General features: G+C 41.7%; 1 protein-coding gene and 1 long non-coding RNA gene across 3 annotated transcripts in view; one reads left to right on the forward strand and one right to left on the reverse strand.

Moving 5' to 3' along the window:
• Nucleotides 1–353: 353 nt before the first annotated feature.
• Nucleotides 354–2,804, reverse strand: LOC147346181 (uncharacterized). Its single transcript, XR_015154003.1, has 3 exons — nt 2,170–2,804; nt 994–1,044; nt 354–919 (listed from the first exon to the last, which is right to left on the reverse strand). It is a non-coding gene; the product is annotated as an uncharacterized LOC147346181 (long non-coding RNA).
• An 89-nt stretch (nt 2,805–2,893) lies between these two features.
• The window catches only part of LOC147346182 (nucleoporin SEH1), a 96,779-nt gene continuing 80,036 nt past the window's right edge, over nt 2,894–19,636 (forward strand). For both annotated transcript variants that reach the window (XM_086373287.1, XM_086373286.1), the window contains exons 1-8: nt 2,894–3,130; nt 5,880–5,930; nt 8,879–9,025; nt 11,087–11,298; nt 15,132–15,230; nt 17,086–17,226; nt 17,932–18,089; nt 19,351–19,501. In XM_086373287.1, the coding sequence (XP_086229413.1) occupies nt 3,020–3,130; nt 5,880–5,930; nt 8,879–9,025; nt 11,087–11,298; nt 15,132–15,230; nt 17,086–17,226; nt 17,932–18,089; nt 19,351–19,501 (1,070 nt within the window). In that variant the 5' untranslated portion in view covers nt 2,894–3,019. The remainder of the gene's footprint in view (nt 3,131–5,879; nt 5,931–8,878; nt 9,026–11,086; nt 11,299–15,131; nt 15,231–17,085; nt 17,227–17,931; nt 18,090–19,350; nt 19,502–19,636) is intronic.

Genomic DNA, 19,636 nt, shown 5'->3' on the forward strand with positions numbered 1-19,636 from the left:
GTGCATTTCAAAGTTCTGCATGAGATGTTTTAGTGCCACCTACAGGTCTCTGTCTCTGGAGGTGCTGTGGACAGGTGGTGTACCCCACAGCCCACCCAGTGGGGTGGGGGACCATGCACTGGTGAAGCTCAGCAAATGGAATGCAGAGCTAAACAAGCTAAAAGCAAAAAGTACATATTGTACAATTTATGAAAGTACAAAAACAGGTGAAACTAATTGTATCAGGGTGTTGCAGAGAAACAGAACCCGTAGTATATTCTTTAAATCCCTTAAAATAAATCCCTTTCATATAAAATAATAATATAGAATAAGTCCCTATGTAAATGCACAGAGAATACCAATATATATTTATATATGGTTTATATTTAAAGAGATTTATTTTGAGGAATCAGCTCATGTAACTGTGGGTGCTGGCAAGCTGAGGTCTGTAGGACGAGCTGTCGGGCTGAAGACTCGGGCAGGATTTCTGTGCTACAGTCTTGAGGCAGACTTCCTTCTTCTGTGGGAAACCTCCGTCTTTGCTCTTGAGGCTTTAAATGGAATGGATGAGACCAATCCAATGCTCTGCATCTGCCTAGCATGATACAACTGTCCTGTGCATAGTTCTCCCTTAGATCCAATCAGGACAGTGTCATGAACGGGTCAGTGTGGTAGCTCATAGAAGAGAACAGCAATTGAGACCCCTGTGGGCTAAATTATGGCACAGGACTGAGGAGTGACACATGCCTGAGATAGGTCAGTGACGGTGTGGTGCTGGCCTTGCCAGATGAAAGCCAACTGCTCCTGGGGGTCTTTACTGACAGGGGAGGGAGAGAACAGCATCTGTCAGATCAACATCTGCAAACCAGGTGCCAGGGATGTGTAAGTTCTCAAGCGTTGAAACCACATCAGACATCAGTGAAACATCTGAGAGCTCTCCCTGCACACAGAGAAAGGCCATGTGAGGACACAGCAAGAAGGTGGATGTCTGGCAGTCAGGAATAGCACTCTCACCTTGAAATGAAGTCTGCTGGCACCTCGATCCATGACTTTCAGACTCCAGGCCTGTGAGAGAACACATTTCTGTTGTTTAAGCCACCCAGTCTGTGGTATCTTACTGTGGTACCCAAGCAGACCAGGACAACTGTGAAAGTGCATTGTTAGCCAAGCCTGCTAAAAGCAAACTGTTTCTGGTGGAAATCTTAATTAGCAAGTATTGAGGGAAATGCATCTGTCAGACCCAACAGCTGTGAACCAGCTCCCATGGGATGAGTTAATCAGCTTGAGCAATGAAACGACATCTGTAATAGCAAGGGCAGTTGCAGTGAATGCCTGCATAAGTATACAATAACCCACCATTATTCTCCAAGACCCAGCTGCCTTCTGCACAGGCCAGAGGTAAGCAGCACTGGGATGTGGTGGGTGCCACCAGCCCTGCATCCTTCAAGCCGTTATTGGTGGCAGTAAGCTCTGCAGTATTGTTTCTGGCTCCCTACTCTCCTCAGCAGGGGCAGCTCTAGTGGCGTCCACTTGACCTTTCCCAGCATATAGCCCTCCTTCCACAGGTCAGGGAACCAACTTGAGGATTCTGCCTGTGGCCGAGTATGCTTACCCCAACCACATTCCAGAAGCAGGGAAATAACCACAGGATGGCTTTGAGGACCCACTGTGAGACACACCTGAGCCAGAAAACCTCTGGTCAGCTGACCTCCTCAAGGCCTGCTCTGACTGGTGGATCACAGTGATGTTTTGGGTCTCCTGAAATCAGGGTCAGTTTGGAGCTGCGTGTTCAGAATTCTTGAAAAGTCTAATTATTTCCTTTTCCCCAAAGCATAATCACCGTGGTAAAAGGCCCCGGGTCCCGTGAGGGAAGGCTGGAAGATTCAGTGTGTATTTTTGGCAGCACAGTAGGGTCTTTCCTCAAGGTGATCTGGCCTCCTCTTTATTCAAGGGTTTTTGGGTCTGTAAACTGGGTCAAGTGTGACGTTGACTGTAAGGCTGTCACTCTGTTTTTATGACTTTTGTGAGTACTTTCTCTGGCAATGAGTGTCTTTGACCTTAGAGCAGTTACAGTAGTTCTCAGTTATCATACCGGCAACTCACGGATTTGGGGGTGTGCCCTCGATGTACCGGGCCACAGTCCACACTGTCACATGTATGTGTCCTCTTAAAGTAACAATAAAATCTTACCATTTTTAGTGGGGGGGAAAGGCAAGTGAAGGCGTTTCCAGCAAGGCCAAGCCATTTCTGCAGATCCTGGGGGGACGGGGACTGCCGGGGCCACGCCCCCGCCACTCCGCTCGTCTTGGACACACGCTCCTTACGCACCGCTATTCTCTGCGCCCACTGCCGGGGCCCGGCCCGTCCCCCAGGGACACACGCCCCAACGCGATGAGATTGACTCAGGGCCGAGGCTTGCAGATGATAGTCTTAACCTTCATATTCCCCTAATCTCCACACTTCGACAGAGAGCTGCTTAAGTCCCCTTAGGGCACAGACGGGTTCTCCTTGCGGCTCAGCTGGTAAAGAATCCGCCCGCAATGCGGGGAGACCTGGGTTCGATCCCTGGATTGGGAAGATCCCCTGAAAGAGAGAAAGGCTACCCACTCCAGTATTCTGGCCTGGAGAATTCCATGGACTGTATAGTGCATGGGGTCGCAAAAAGTCGGACACGACTGAGCGGCTTTTACTTCACTTCACTTCAGGGCACAGACTGCGCCGCAGCCAGGCGACAGAGTAACTACCGCGGCCTTTGCCGCGCCGTGTTTGACAGGCAGCCCGGCCTTGACAGGTATGGCGGACCGGGAGCGGAGCCTTACGGGGTTTGACGGGCAGGGGGCGGGGTCCCGCGGGGTATGACGGGCCGGGGGCGGGGCCCCGCGGGGTATGACGGGCCAGGGGGCGGGGCGAGCGCAGCCCGGGGCGCCCGAGCAGCACGCGGGAAGCACCGCCGTGCGCGCCCCGGCGCCGGGTCCCGGTGGGCTGCGGTCCGCGAGCCGCCGCGCCGCCGTGTCGGAGGCGGGAGGGGCCCGGCGCAGCCATGTTCGTGGCGCGCAGTATCGCGGCGGACCACAAGGATCTCATCCATGATGTGTCTTTCGACTTCCATGGGCGGCGGATGGCCACCTGCTCCAGCGACCAGAGCGTCAAGGTGCGGGCCGAGCCTGGAAGCAAGCGGGACCTTGCGCGGCCCGCTGTCCGAGCGAGGGGCGCGTGGAGAGGGGACTGCTCCGGACTTGAGGCGCCTTGCCGGGCACGAGGCCCGGCGGCCTGGCAGGCGGGCGCCCTCCTCCCCGGTATTGTGGGGTCACTGCCGCCCGGGCCTCTCAGCGGTTGTCTGCGTGCGTGCGTGCGTCACGGCGGCGGGCGCGCTCCCGCTGCGGGGGAAGCAGGGGGAGCCGGTCGGCCAGGCTTGCCCTGGGCTCCAGGCTGGGTCCGGAGCGCCTTTTGGGTAGGGGAGGTCTCGCTCGGCGGTGGTCGGCGGGACTCAGGACCGGGGGTGCTGGCCCTCCGAGCTCCGCGGGCGCCCGTCGGATTGGACTCTCTCCCTCCATGTTCTCACAGCCGGGCCGCGACGGCGCGGCCCTCGCTGACGGGTCTGTGGCGAGGCCCGGGTTTTCTCTCCGCCCTCCGCGGCCACGTGACCGTCGCGATAATTGGCGTCCGTTAACCGAGTAGGTTTCTTTATCCGCTTAGAGCTGTGTTCTAGAGGATTGTCCCGTGTGCGGAGTTTTTGTCTGTCGGAGTGTTGCAGTGAAAAGTCGTCGTTAATGCCGTTTTTTATGTTTTTGGAAGTTTTCCTTAGGCTCATTCCAGTAGAGAAATTAATGAGTATTTTAAAAGCTCTTGAGAGTACTTGGTAGATTGTCTTTTTGAAGATTGTACTGTTTTACAGCTGCCGTTGAAGAGTATCAGTGTGATAGTTGTCGGTGTCGGGCATTATCATTGCGGTTTTTTCTTTAGTGTTTTCGTTATTGCAGGGAACTACAGGTAACAAAATTTACCACCTTAACCGTTTTCATTAAGTATGTATTTTTGCATCGGTCACCGCCATCCTCACTTTGCCCTGTCCGCATTAAGCATGACTCACCGATCCCTGAAGCGTCCAACCCTGGTCCCCGCCCTTGTACTTTCTGTCTCTGAATTTGGCTACTCCCGTGGCCTCATACAAGTGGGATCGTACAGAATTTGTCGTTTTTGTTGACTGGCTGATTTCACTTAACTTAATGTTTTGAAGTTCATACGTGTTGTAGCATTTGTCATAATTTCCTTCCTGAGAAAGGAAGCGTTTAAATAATCTAAAAACTTTTAAAGAGGCTAAGTATATGTATCTGCATATACCACATTTTACATATCACTCATCTGTTGGTGGAGTTTGGTTCCTTCTACATTTTAGTTGTGAACAATGCTGCTGTGAATGTGGGTAAACAAGTATAGCTTTGAGACCCTGCATTCAACTGGGTGCAGACCCAGAAGTGGAATTGCTGAATCACATGGAAATTCTATTTTTATTTGAAAAAATTTTAATAATTTTTATCTATGTGTTGCTGTTCTTGGGCTTTCTCTAGTTTAGGAGAGCTGGGGCTACTCTTCCTTGCGGTGCTGGAGGCTTCTCATTAGCGGCGTTTCTCCTTGTGGAGGATGAGCTCTAGGTCACGCAGGCTTCAGTAGTTGTGGGTCATCAACTCTGTGGGCTTGGCGTTGGCAGGCAAATTCTATCCACCGGAGAAGTCCTGTTTGAAGGTTTTTGAGGAGCCACAATACTGTTTTATCATTACATTTTTAAAAATTGATTTATTTGGGGGACATATTACATTTAAAAAAACTGGTTAAAATGTCATGTTATTGTAATGTCTATTTTTTGTTGGTATGAAGGTTCAGTGTTTTGTCTTTGACTTATATATACAGTTAAGTATCGTTATTTGCAAGTTTTGTATTTGTGAATTTGCTTATTCTATAAAGTTTATTTGTAACCCCCAAAGCAACGCTCATGGTTATTTGTAGACATGACCAGGTGGCAGAAAAATTGGAGTTGTCCAGGTTGTGTTCCCAGCTGAGGTTGGACAGGTGACACTCTGCCTTTCATTCCGGCTTTCATAGTGTAAACAAGCGTCCTTCTGAGTGTTTGGTGCTACATTTTCCACATTTTCATTCTTTTTGTTGGTGAATTTCACTGGCTGAAGTGGTCCTCAAGTGTTGTGCTGCATGTCCCACAGCAAGAAGTCTGTGAGTGCCTTCCCAAAAATGTGTGTGTTAGGGGAGCTTCATTCAGATGTGAGTTACAGTGTTGGTGTGATTTCAGTTCAGTCACTCAGTTGCATCCGACTCTTTGTGACCTCATGGACTGCAGTGCGCCAGACTTCCCTGTCCTTCACCAACTCCTGGGGCTTGCTAAAACTCAGGTCCATTGAGTTGGTGATGCCATCCAACCATCTCGTCCCCTGTCCTCCCCTTCTCCTGCCTTCAGTCTTTTCCCACCATCAGGATCTTTTCAGTGTTCAGTGATAGTGAATCAATAATGTATACAAAATAAGGTGTTTGCAAACATACACAGGTGAAACAAGGTTATTGATAGGTTGGTTGATAAATACATTGTGACCAGAGGCTCCTGTGAATTGCACCTGTTTCCCCTGGGGGGAGTGGTCAATATTGGCCCAGTGACTTTCTAGGGCAGCAGCACCGGAAGTGCCCGACTTGAGTGGCACTCTTATCATCTCCATTAACTATTGGAGCGAAGGTTCCTTGACTGACATGTCCTCAGTCCTCAGTAAATATTTGGTTGAATGAATGAATGTTTACTTACTGATTTTATCTTTTGTGAATTTATGTTTCCCTCCTTTGTCCTCACTGATTCAATTAATTTTAGAAATTCTTGGTATAAAATATCTTTTTTCTTACAGGTCTGGGATAAAAGTGAAAGTGGGGAATGGCATTGCACTGCTAGCTGGAAGGTTAGTATTTATTTTTATGGTGATTTAAAAAAATTGAAACATTTACTGTAGGGTAGCATTAGTGACTTTGTGTTCAGTTTTGAGAATTATAAAATTTATACCTTTTACTTTTTTTCACTATTAAAGTAGCAAATGTGCTTCAGAAAATTTGAAAGTATGAGTTTGAAATTCTGTAGCATTTTAACCTAATTGTTTTTAGCATCTCAGTATGTCTTTCTTTTTCCTTTACATATTTTTTAATAGTTGTGATGTTTTGTATATAGCTTTATTTTTAGCTTTAAAAAATTGCTGTACTCAGGTAGAGTTTTACATATCTTAAGAATTGTCGATTTTAAATGTACAGTTCAATGAGTGTTAGTAAGTTTACACAGTTGGCAGCTCTGCCACAATCTAGTTTTAGAACACTTTTATCATCAACCCTGAAATTTCCCTTGTGGCAGCTTGGGAGTTAATCATCTTTCCCTTCTTATGCCCCAGGTAACCACTGAACTGTTTTCTGTTTATAAAGTTTTACTTTCTCTAGACATTTCATATAAATGGAATTCTACAGTATGTAGTTACTTGTTTCTACTTGCTTTCCTTAGCTTGTTTTTGAGGTTCGTCCATGTTGTGGTATGAATCAGTGGTTTGATCCTTTGTAAAGCTGAGTAGTAGTCCATTGTATAGATAAAGCCACATTTTACTTACTCATTGACTATTTGATGGACATTTGTTTGTTTTTAGTTTTTGACGATTATGAATGCTGTTATGAACATGCCAGACAAGTCTTTGTGTGGACATTTTTGATTCTTTTACATATCTAGGAGTAGAATTGCTGGACTGTGTAAGGTAAGGGAGTTAGAGAAGGCGAGGTTCAGAAAAAGAACGAGAGCGGCACTTCACAGGAACAGATCACCTTTAATAAGGCAAGAAGGGGCAGCAGTCAGATTAGCAAGCTGCTGCACTTAAGAGAGTAAGTATATATAGGCATTTTGGAGATTGGCCAGAGGCTGGACCAGCTGGGAGCTGGGCCTAATCAACCTTAAATTCCATTTTTTTCCTTTAGGTGAGAGAGTTCTTTGTTTTGCATAGAATGGTGGGGAGGACCTGGAGGGGAGTTTTTAACTCCAGGCTATTTTGAGCCACATAACTTTCCTTCAGACTGTGTATAGTTTTAACTTTTTTGAAAACTGCCAGACCATTTTCCAAAGTGCCTAAACCATTGTATGTTCCCAACAGCAATGTATGAGGGTTCCAGTCTGTCGTTTTGATGATGTTAGTAGCCATCTTGGTGGGTGTACAGTGTGTCTCATTGGATCTCGGTTTGTATGCCTTTAATAACTAACCTGGTGTTGATAGCATTTTCATGTGCGTGTTTGTCACTTATTTACCATCTATGATGAAGTGTCTATGGAAATCTTTTGTCCTCCCCTCCCATTTCTTAAATTGTGGTGAGAGTCAACACAAAGTTCACCATTTCAAGTAAACAAATAAATGTAAATGCATTTATTGCATTCACAATATTGTACAATTGCTTCCTGTATCTAGTTGTAAAACTTATTTTTATCACTTCAAAAGGAGGCTTGTATTTTTGCTTTATAATTAACAGGTTTCATTAGTAACTTAGGTATGTTTTAAAACATAAATACAGCAACAAAACAAATATGACAACAGATATACCCTATTTTGCTTACTAATTGATATTTGTTTGCTTTTTATTGTGATGAATCCTTTGTGCAGTCCTTCTTCTTTAGTTAGATCATGCTTTACCTGGAAGCTAATATTTAGCAGAATCTCACTGCGCTAGTACATCTTTGACTTAATAGCCTATATAAGTAAGAAAAGTGAAATAAAAAGGTTGGACAGAACAGAGGATAAAAATAAGGGTGCAGGGACTTCCCTGGCGGTCCAGTGGTTAAGACTCTGTTTCCACTGCAGGGGGCACAGTTTCAGTCCCTGGTCAGGGAATGAAAATCCCACATGCCAGCAGCCAAAAAAAAAGATGCAGAGTTTACCGTTGGATGATGACATTGTTACCATGTAGAAATTATTTAATTATGAAAGTGTTCTGAGATTGAGTGTACAAAAAGTGTTAGATACAGGGAAGCCTGAAACAGATTTTGTGAGCATCATGGGTGGACTGGTGCTTGTGGTCATATAGTATTTTTATTGGAAAGCACAGACAATTCTATTGATGTGAAATGCTTTAAGACTTTTCTGCCTTTTTTTTCCTTGGTCAACATAAAGAGTTGAATAATAGTAATTTGATGTTTTTTATATATAAAGATAGTGCTATTGAGCTTTAAATTATTCCCTCACAATATGGAGATTTAGGCTTCTCTGTATTTGTCCTCTCATTGCTTCTTTTCCTAGCCAGACATCAGAATCATTTTAAGCATTTTGTTGCTATGGTTTCTTATACTGTCAGGCTTTTGAAGCATATAATTTTGATTAATCTTACTTATTAGGTGGATGTTCCCTATAGAAGCAATTTGCAAGTGAAAAAAAATAATGGACTGATAGAATCTCTGTTTAAAAGCTTTGTTAGGTTAAACTCTGAACCAGGTCTCTGTTAGTAGCACTGGAAAAGGTCAACTTTATCCAGAAGGGTTTTTTTTTTTAATTCATAAAATGTTAGAAGAACTTGACTCCAGAAGAGCTGTAATCCTAAAGATGAAGTATCTTCTAAGTTAAAAGTTCTAGAATTTATCTTGTTTTATTTTGGCCATGCTGCATGCCATGCAGCGTCTTAGTTTCCCAACCAGAGATTGAACCCGTGCCCCCTGTGGTGGAGTGTGGCATTCTAATCACTGGACCACCAGGAAATTCCCTAGAAGTTAAATTTTTAAATGTTAAATTGAGCAGCTTTTTCCATTTGTTGAGGTAAAAATATCTGTATTCTATTTCTTCAAGTGACATATGTGTGAAAAATGAGTAAACTCGTCTTTTTTCTTTTTTTGATTCGTCAGACACACAGTGGATCTGTGTGGCGTGTGACATGGGCCCATCCTGAGTTTGGACAGGTTTTGGCTTCCTGTTCTTTTGACCGAACAGCTGCTGTCTGGGAAGAAATAGTAGGAGAATCAAATGATAAACTGCGCGGACAGAGCCACTGGGTGAGACATTTATTAGCTGTGGGTGGGCGGATGGAAGCCAGAGCATCGGAAGAGCAGTGATCTTTCTAAGGACACTTTGGGGAAGTGAGACTTTCAGTCCCACCCCTCTGACCTACAGGGTCGGGAGAGGGCTGTGGATTGACTGATCACCATTAGCCAGTGAGTTAGTCATTCATGCCTATGTAATGAGGCCTCCATAAAAACCCTAAAGGATGGGGTTTGGAGGCTCCTGGGCTGGTGGAGATCTGGGGACCTGGCGCTGGCAGGAGCGTGGGGGCTCTGTGCCTGTCCCTGACTGTACCCTTGGGTCTCTTCCATGTGACTGTTCCTGAGTTACAGCAGGCAATGAGAAGCACAGGTAACACCCGGGTTTTGGATTGGTACCTGAAGAATGACGGTCTTGTGGGACTGAACTCTGTGCTCCAAAATCTGATGCTATCTACAGGTAGTTAGTGTCAAAACTGAGTTAAATTCTCCTTGGACACCCTTCTGGTGTCAGAATTGTCTGTGGGTGTGAGGATTAGCCCCCAACCCCTCTCCAGAATTGAAATTGTTAGCAGAACCCTTTTACTTCTTTAGGGAAATGTCTAATCAAGTCCTTTGTCCATTTTTTGTTGTTGAGTTGTAGGTCGGAATTCTTTATGTACTTTATTTCCTTAACGGATATGTGATTTCCAAATCTACTTTCTCATTCTGTTAAGTTGCCTCTCCAGTCTCTTCATAGAGTGTGCAAGGGTTATGTGCAAGGATTTCATGAAGTAGAGTTTAGTTTTTCTTTTGTTTCCTTGTGTTTCTCGTATCATAAGTCATTGCCAAATCCATTGTCATGGAGACTCTGGCCAGAATTTTCTTTTAAGAGTTTTATAGTTCAGTGCTTATGTTTAGGCCTTTGACTCATAAAGTTAATGTTTGTATGTGACATAAGGCAGGTATCTATCGTAACTCTTTTGCACTTCAGTGTCCAGTTCTCTGAGCACCTTTCATTGAGAAGATTGTCTTTTCCCTATAGAATGGTCTTTGGCATCCTTGTCGAAAATCAAGTGACCGTATTTGGAGAGTGGTGGCAATATGAAGGATTTTTTTCTTCAAACTTAATGATTTGTATTTAGTGTTTCAGCATTTGTGTTATATTAATTATTTATATTATAATCCTGTAATTGCTACCATTCCTGAACCCAACTTATAGGAGTTGGGTCCCAAAACTATAGACAGTAAGCTGTTGATTTCTAAATTTTTGTTGACAGTTTCAGTCAAAAGTCAGCTCATGTAGGAGCCGGGCAGTAGCTGGTTGGTATCTGCCTTGCTGGGGTTCCCTAATTTCCAGAACACCAGCTTCCTACCATTCTCTTGGTCTCTGCTGCATGCCTTCTTTTAAAAGTGGATACTCTTGATCCGAGCAGGGTTAACCAGCACTTAGACTTGACAGGAGAAGTTGTACTCCCTCCTTTTTGCTGTTAAAGGATCTTAAGGCAGTTTGCAGCCTGCTTTGCATGGCAAAACTGCCCGTATGAAAATTCTAACATTTTCTGCTCTTCTCCTATCCGCCTAAGGGCTTCCCAGGGGGTGCTAGTAGTAAAGAACCCACCTGCCAATGCAGGAGACGTAAGAGACTTGGGTTCAGTCCAAAGTTGGGAAGATCCCTTGGAAGAGGACATGGCAAACCCATTCCAGTATCCTTGCCTAGAGAATCCCATGGACAGAGGAGTCTGGTGGGCTACAATTCATAGGATTGCAAAGAGTCAGACACAACTGATGTAGTGCACACACACTGCTTAAGAAGAAAGAATTTATCTAATTTAATAAAGTTAGGCTTCACAAGGTCTTCTTTCTTCTGCATTAAAGGAGCAGCTGATTATAGGTCACTGATTGTGAGCTTATGTTACATGGTGTTTTGACAAGTCCTTTGGAGGAAATCGAGGCCTCCCCAGGTTTTGAGTGTCTTTTCAAGGTTGTACAGTTTTCTGAGGAAGTAGCAATGGATCTCTGTGATTCAGAGCCTGTGTTCTTTCACTCTGACATCCTTTCTTTTTGTGTGTAATTTACATTTTTTTTTTTTTTCAGGTCAAGAGGACAACACTGGTGGACAGCAGAACGTCCGTTACCGATGTGAAATTTGCTCCTAAGCATATGGGTCTCATGTTAGCAACATGTTCAGCAGATGGGATAGTTAGAATCTACGAGGCTCCAGACGTCATGAATCTCAGCCAATGGTCTCTGCAGCATGAGATATCATGCAAACTCAGCTGTAGTTGTATTTCTTGGAACCCTTCAAGGTAGGTGATAGAAGCCTAGTAATCATTACACTTAGCATCAGATGCTTTATTTTTTTGAATATGCTTTTCTTAAGTGGTCTTGTTTATCTATTTTTAAAAATATATATTATGTAGAGTAATAATTCTCTTTTCTCCACCCTGTCATGTCTCTTATCCCTCTATTTCTACTCCATAGAAGAAGCTAGCCACTGTAAACATTCTGGTGCACTTTCTGAACTTTTCCCATGTATATACAAGTAAATATTTACTGCCTTTGTAAACACACAGATATATATACACAAACACACCCAGGTATATGCTATCCTGTACAAGTGGACCCAAAACACACAGACGTGTATAGGTCTAACATTTTGCTTTTTTGCAGTTTGCTTCTTAAACTTACAAATACATTGTGGGCTTTTAAAAAAAAATTCTAGTTTAAAATTCTTTTTGATTACGTCGGATCTTAGTTGCAGCACGAGAGAGCTTTCGTTGCAGTGCAGGGGCTTCTTTCTAGTTGTGACATGTAGGCTCCAGAGGACAGGGGCTCTGTAGTTGAGGTGTGTGGGCTCAGTACTTGTGGTACCCAGGCTTAGTTGCCACGTGGCTTGTGAGATCTTTGTTTCCCGACTGGGGATCAAACCCACGTCACCTGCTTTTGACGGTAGATTCTTAACCACTTGACCAGCAAGGAGGTCCCCCCATCGTGTGTGTTTTCCTTTGTCTTAGTGCATCTAGTCCTATCTTACTCCTTTCCTTGCTGCACAGAGTGTGATTCTAAGACTGTCACTATTTTAAGTGGTTTCCTTGTGTCTCTGATTCTTGCCATGTTATCTTTAAACAATTTATACTCCGTCTGTGAAAGATGACTTTAGCACATTAAGAAAGCTTTCTATTTGTGAAGATGTGACAAGATATTTTATTTGTTGTTCTTCAGTTGTATGTAATTGTCATAATTCGAATACTTCTCCACTTAGTGATTTATCAATTTTCAGACTGTATGTTGACTCACCTCTCTTTTAAAAAAGAGGAAATTAGCTCTTTTTTGCCTCTGTCACACACTCACTCTCTCATTTCCTAATGTTTTGTTACACTGCTTGTATAGTGACAAGATTTATAGTATTTGTCTTTATGTTTTGTAAACATTTAGTACACGTAAAAGTACTTTTATCTTTTTTCACACAATTTTAGCAGATACGTTGTTCCAACAACATCATTTTTGGTAAGACGGTCCCAGTCATATATTGTCAGTTTTATTTTTTACTTTTATCTTTTGATTATAAGTTGATTCAAAATACTAAGTAGCAACTGAATTTGTAAGACTAGATAGTATTCATTCTAGACACAGATTAATCTGTTTTCATAGCTGTAGTTCACAGAATAATGTGAGATTGACTTTGACAGGTGCTCTTTTCTCGTTATTGATTCCTTTACTTCGAGTTATATTTAGGTGTCACAGTTCTAATATCATGAGTTGTCTTTGGATTTTTTGTTTTCCTTTGGTCACGCAGCTCTTAAAGTAACTTTTTTTTTTTCCTCCATAGGGGTTGATGGCAAACTATAAACTCTAGAACACCTAAAAATGTCTTAGTTTTACTCCATGCTTAATTGTAGTTTGTCTAGCTCTAGAACTTTGGTTAAGTTCAAAATGTAAGAATTTCAGAGATTTTAAAGGATTCTTGAATCTTTTAAATTTTAGTTGGTGGGAAGTGTGTGGTCAGTCTGATACTGGATCTTTTGTAGGGAGCCTATTCTTTCTGGAAAGTTTTAGGATTTTATCTTACTACTACTTTGAGAAGCAAGTATATTCTGTGAGTTTGTGGTTTGTCCATTTTGACAATATAATGACTTTTGATTGCAGAAAGTTCTGAATTTTAATATGGCCACATTTAAGTCTTTTATGTTGTTGTGCTTTTATTTTTTTTTGAGAAATTCTTTTCCACCTTGATGTTATCAAGTGTAATCTGAAAGGTTTTTGGGTTTGCCTTCCCTTCTGGCTCAGCTGGTAAAGAATCTGCCTTGCAATGCAGGAGACCTGGGTTCGAGCCCTGGGTTGGAAATATCCCCTGGAGAAGGGAAAGGCTACCCACTCCAGTATTCTGGCCTGGAGAATTCCATGAACTGTATAGTCCATGAGGGTCGCAAAGAGTCGGACACAACTGAGCCCCTTATACTTTCACTCTTAAATCATTAAACCTCCTGGAATTGCTTTGTATGGTTTAAGATAATGGATTTCTAAAATTTAACCAGGATGTTTCCAGGTATTTTTTCTTTATTAGAAAAGATTTCAAATATAGTAATAATACAATAGACTCTTATATATCCATCACCCTGCTACAATAATACAGAGCCACTCTTGTTTTTGTTCATGAGTGCCCCATGACTCATTACAATTGGTTGGTTGGTTGATTGATTTGCTGTTTGTTTATTGATTAGAGGTTGTAGCTTCTAGAATTTCCTCTTTAGTGGTAGTGGTTGAGCTCTTTTTCCCTTAGCTTTTTTTTTGCTGTCTTATGTCCTTCTGCTTCCTGGAATTCCTCCAGATTTCTTGATTTCTGATGGCATATTCTGATTTCTGCACTCTTACGGTGTATTCTTTCATCTTTTCATGGAGGTATAGAAAGGAGTTGCAGATGATCAGTCTCCTGTATTCAGAGAATTGGATGGTTTTGCTCACTGTTTAGTTATGAGCCATGTTTGGAAGATGGTTTAAGTGTGATCTTTTTTTTTCTAAATATACAAATGAGATAATCCTCAATTCAGGTTGTTATCTGGATGTTTTAGAATTTATTTTTTAGAATATTTAACAAACGATTTATATTTTCAGTGATTTTAGAATATATTATTGTAAATGTACTTGTCCTTGCTCAGATATTTAACATTGTGAAAGAATAATCTGTGGAACACTGAAAGAAGAAAATCTTGTGAGAAACTACTGTAATTTACACCCCTTCAAATAGCCAAGAATTATAGTATATAACTTGTAATTTTATTTTGTCACTATAGCACTTTACAGTTTACTTGGTATTTTCCTTATATTAGGTGATTTGATCTGGTTATCAGAAGCTTTAGTAATAAAGACCTAAATTTTTTTTTAATTACATTTTGTTTTCAGCTTTATGAGACTGGCAGATCACAACGTCAAGACTAAACAATCTTTAAACATCAAGGTTAAATAGTACCTCTATGTCACTTTCATAGAGGTATTACTTAATCTGAATGTGGGAGGCAAGGGAAATCAATATCTAAGTAATTAGACATAGAAATGGGAAAAAAAAATTAACCTAGAGTTCACCTCAGAGTTCATTCTCTTATTGCTTATCTTTTGCCTTTTAAAAATGTAGTTGGCTACAAATGAGTGTGGAGACTTAAAGAATGATAGGCATGCCTTCCTAGGGATGGTCTTTTCTGCTTTCCTCCTCCATTGGGATGGGATTCTTTTTGTGCAAAGCATGTAAAAAATTTTTTTGCCATGAATTTGGTCACCATAAAGTTACTTTTCATGTAATAGTTAATGACCAGATATTTTTAGGAAGAAAAATTCTAAGATCTCTTAAGTGTTTTTTTTTTTTTTTTTTTAATCGAATGCTTGAAGCCTTTTCTTTGGGGAAAAGGAGTACTTTCTATCTCAGCCATAAGAAAATGTGGTAGAAATATGGTGAAAGGCTGGTGTCCTTGGTCCCCAGATGAGACCTCTGGGGTACCCTTCCTGGGAGTGCAGCACTGGGCATAGCAGGGGTCTAGTCCACAGCTGACCAGTGGGTTGCACAGCTGCTGGATGAGTTTTTAATTCTCTGAACTATATGTGTGTTGATGTTATAATTGAGAAAACACATTTTTTTATTCCTTTCCAGCTCTCGTGCTCATGCTCCCATGATTGCTGTAGGAAGTGATGACAGTAGTCCAAATGCAATGGCCAAGGTTCAGATTTTCGAATATAATGAAAACACCAGGTCAGTACTACTTTGGTTTAGTTATTGTTATGAATTGCATTTAATTTTTAAAAATGTTATTTCTTTATTCATTAATTCAGTTATGCATTATTTGTCATATTTACTGATTTCCTATGATATACTAAGTTCTCTGTTCTGGTAATAACTAAATTGAGTGATGTAGCTGCTGCTGCTAAGTCACTTCAGTCGTGTCCGAATCTGTGCGACCCCATAGATGGCAGCCCACCAGGCTCCTCTGTCCCTGGGATTCTCCAGGCAAAAATACTGGAGTGGGTTGCCATTTCTTTCTCCAAGGCAGGAAAATGAAAAGTGAAAGTGAAGTCGCTCAATCGTGTCCTACTCTTAGCGACCCCATGGACCGTAGCCTACCAGGCTCCTCCGCCCATGGGATTTTCCAGGCCAGAGTACTGGAGTGGGGTGCCATTTCCCTTTTCCAGAGTGATGTAGAGGAAAAGGTAAAATTGGTCTCCCAGTATGTACCATCATGCATGGAAAACAAAAAAATGCAAAATGGTGATGAATTTTATAAACTGGAAGATTGATTCAAGAAAGATGGTAGAATGAGTAGAAGTTGGCCAGACAGAGACAGTGCAACTTTCTAGGTGGAGAGAGTGAGCCAGTGTAATCTCACTGTGGTTGGAACATAATGGGTCAAAGGGAGACCATATGGTGGGAAACCCGCAGTGCTTATGTCTTCAAGACCTCCTGCTTGGTGTCCAGTCTTTATCTTAAGGGTATTCTGAAGCTGTTAAAAGACTTCCGAATTGAAGGGTAACAGGATCAGATGGTCGTTTAACTCTTCCTGAAATGTGGAAATAGACTTTGGTATAGCTTCCCTTTTTTCAGAGATTTTTTTTTCCTTAATTTTATTTATTTATTTATTGCTTTTGGTTGTGCTGGGTCTCTGTTGCTGCTCAAGCTTTTCTCTAGTTGCAACAAGTGGGGGGTACTGTCTAGTTGCAGTGGGTGGACTTCTCATTGCAGTAGCTTTTCTCTTTTTGCAGAGTCCCGAGCTGAAGGGTAAGCAGGCTTCTGTAGTTGCGGCTCTCAGGCTCTAGAGCACAGGCTCAGTAGTTGTGATGCATGGGCCTCAGTTGTTCCGTGGCATGTGAGACTTTTCCTGATCAGAGGTTCAACCCCTGTATCCTGCATTGGCATGCGGATTTTTTAAGACTTAGCCACCAGGGTAGCTCTGGTATAGTTTTCTTTATCATCACTTAAAAAAATTCAGTTCTTCCTGTTATTGGCTCAACTTTTTTCTTTACACTCAAATCTTAGGAAATTCAGGTATCCTTTATCTTAAAAAAGACATTAATAGCTAACAAAGCAAGATCTCATTCTAATTTTTCGTAAACTCTGTTTGAAGCTAAACTTAAGAAAATTGAAGGAAGAAACCTGGGAGGTTATATTACTTTCCTAGGGCTCCCGAAACAAATTACTACAAATTGGTGGCTTAAATCAGAAGTTTATTCTCATACTTCTGGAGGCTGGAAATCTGAGATCAAGGTATTGTCAAGGCTTGCTGCCTTCATACTCTTTCCTTGTCTCTTCCAGCTTTTGGAGGCTCCAGGAGTTCCTTGGCTGAGCAGCATAACTATAGTCTCTGCCTGGTCTTAACATGGCTTCTCCTCTAATGTCTGTTCTCTGTCACCCTGAGATCCTTAATCATATCTGCAAACGCCCCTTTCCTTAGGTCACAGTCTCAGTTCCTGGAGGTTGGTGCTGTGACATACTGCATACAGCAGAGGTGAATACTACTACATATGAGCAAGATGGAATAATGGAGATACCTAGACATGTGGCTTTTAAAAATTTTCATTTATGATAATTTTAAGGTGAATTGTTTTTTCATTAGGAAATATGCAAAAGCTGAAACTCTCCTGACTGTCACAGACCCTGTCCATGATATCGCTTTTGCTCCAAACTTGGGACGATCTTTCCACATTCTTGCCATAGCAACCAAAGATGTGAGAATTTTTACATTAAAGCCTGTGAGGTGAGTTTTTGAAACAACTACTTTGAAAATTCTCTTACCTTTTGCTTATATGCATTTGTGGAGGAAAGTGTAGACGCAAGAATGATCTGAATAATAGATTCTTAATGAACATTTTATCTATAAATATATGACTTTAGGGAATGGGGAATTGAGTAAAGAGAGAGATATGTTTTCTTAGTTGTGTTTTATTTAGGCAGATACTAAAAATGAATTAGATCCTCTGAATATAATTGGACGCTATACATGTTTGAAGGAATGAGAGGTGGCAGTCTACTTAGGGAAAATTAGCGCTGAGACATTCTTGTGAATAACCTATTTAGCTTTAATTTTGGAATTCTGAACCTCAGTTTTTTTTCTTTTTTTCCCTTCTTTCTTCCCTTTTCTTATTCTTCCTACTACTTTTCTTTCTAAAAAGTAATCATTTTCATCTCTCTTATTCTTCAGCATTTTGTGGGGAATAAAATCCTCTTTAGTCGCTGAGTATCTTTTATGCGGTAGGATCATGCCAGGTACTGGGGAGTCAAATGAAAGTGACTTGGCCCAGCTCTCAGTAAGCTGTTACAGAGGTCGGGGGTGGATATGGATATGACCTTCTGGTGGCATGTATGTGAGACCATTGTTATTATTTAGAACAATGAGAGTGTATGAGTGTATGTGTGTGTCCATACTCAGAATTCCTTAGGAATTTTTTTTTTTTATTAACAGGAAAGAACTTACTTCCTCTGGTGGGCCAACAAAATTTGAAATCCATATCGTGGCTCAGTTTGATAATCATAATTCTCAGGTCTGGCGAGTGAGTTGGAATATAACAGGAACAGTGCTGGCATCTTCAGGAGACGATGGCTGTGTGAGGTTGTGGAAAGGTAATAGTTCAGTGGAAGAATTGTTGCTGTATGTTGATACTTTAGAATTTTCCCTTAGAAATGTAAACTCTGAAATATTTTGAAAAAAATGTCTATGGTTACTTTTAAATTAATGTTTCATATTGTTTTGAATCTCTATCATTTTACCTAGTTCATAGCAGTGATTGACTAATTAAATTACATTTCCATGTGGAATAAAGTAGAACTAATTGTGACAGAATATACATTACCTCCAAAGATACCATTTGCTATGGGTATAACTTGTATGAGTTCTCTACAGACTCAGGATACAGTCACCTCTTGATTGAACAACTGCTTTAGCCAATTAGCACTTCGAAGAAAATTTAGGGTCTTCCTCACTTCTCTACAGCTCCCAAAAGTTAGAGAATCTTGAGGCCACTGATTCTAAAAGTTTTACAAATGCCAAGCAGAGAGAAGGCGCTGTGGACATTTGACACTGTGGGTGTTGTGGTCTGCTCTTCTCCATGGATATTTATCCACTGGGCAAGGGTGCCATGGTCTGTGCACCACTCTAGTTGGCAGCATCCCTTTCTGAGGATGTGATTACAGCCCAGTTCCCTTCCCCTGAGAAGTGGCCGTTCCCAAAATGCAGTTTGACTGAGTCTCCCGGGGTCAGCTTTTGGCTGTGGTAGAACCAGCCAGGCCTCAGGGTCTCTGTTGCCCTGTCTACCTCTGGACTTTAGTCAGGACAGCCCCACTCCACCCAGCAGGCTCCCTACTTGGATTTCCTGGGCTCGGTGTCTTTAGTGACCAGTTTTACATCCAAACCATTTGGCCAAGCTGGATAAGCCACTCAGACCCCAGAGGTTCTGTTACCTACATCCATGGGGACATTAGATACTCGCGTGACTTACACCTGCTTAACTGAGAATGTGACTTTGTTACCCACACATCATACCTGGAATTCATTGTAATGAAGACAGAATTTATTTTGGTGATAATGTAGTAGCTTACATCTGTCAATATGTATCTTGTAAGGAAAGGAGTGGTGAAAGTTTTGTTTTTTAAATTAGTAATTCTTTAAAAAACTTCAAAAAATAATAGTTAAAATTGAGATATTTTATTAAATATCTAATATTTAATGTTTCATTAAATATTTAATGTTTCATTTAAAAAATGTCTTTGCCATTAATCCTAAGAGATGCATAGCCCATAGGTCTCTCTTATTTCTTTAATTGTAGATTTGTGCACTGAAACATAGTTGTTAGTCATGTTGATGTGTTGACCACTTTCCTTCCAGCTAACTATATGGACAACTGGAAGTGTACTGGCATTCTGAAAGGTAATGGGAGCCCTGTCAATGGGAGTTCTCAGCAGGGAAACTCAAATCCGTCCGTAGGTTCAAATATCCCAAGTCTTCAGAATTCACTAAATGGATCTTCTGCTGGCAGGTAGGCTGTTTTGTGAGAAAACTAGCAATTATCTTCTTTTTAAATCATTCAGGTAGCTGTACTGAAGGTGTGTTATTTTGTGGGTTTTTAGATTGAATCAAGAAATTCGCACATAATTGTGACACTAGAAGAGAA

The sequence above is a fragment of the Bos grunniens genome, chromosome 24 (genome assembly GCF_055505025.1).
Source record: "Bos grunniens cultivar Pamir isolate PY7600 chromosome 24, Bosgru_T2T1.0, whole genome shotgun sequence".
Classification (NCBI taxonomy): Eukaryota; Metazoa; Chordata; class Mammalia; order Artiodactyla; family Bovidae; genus Bos; species Bos grunniens.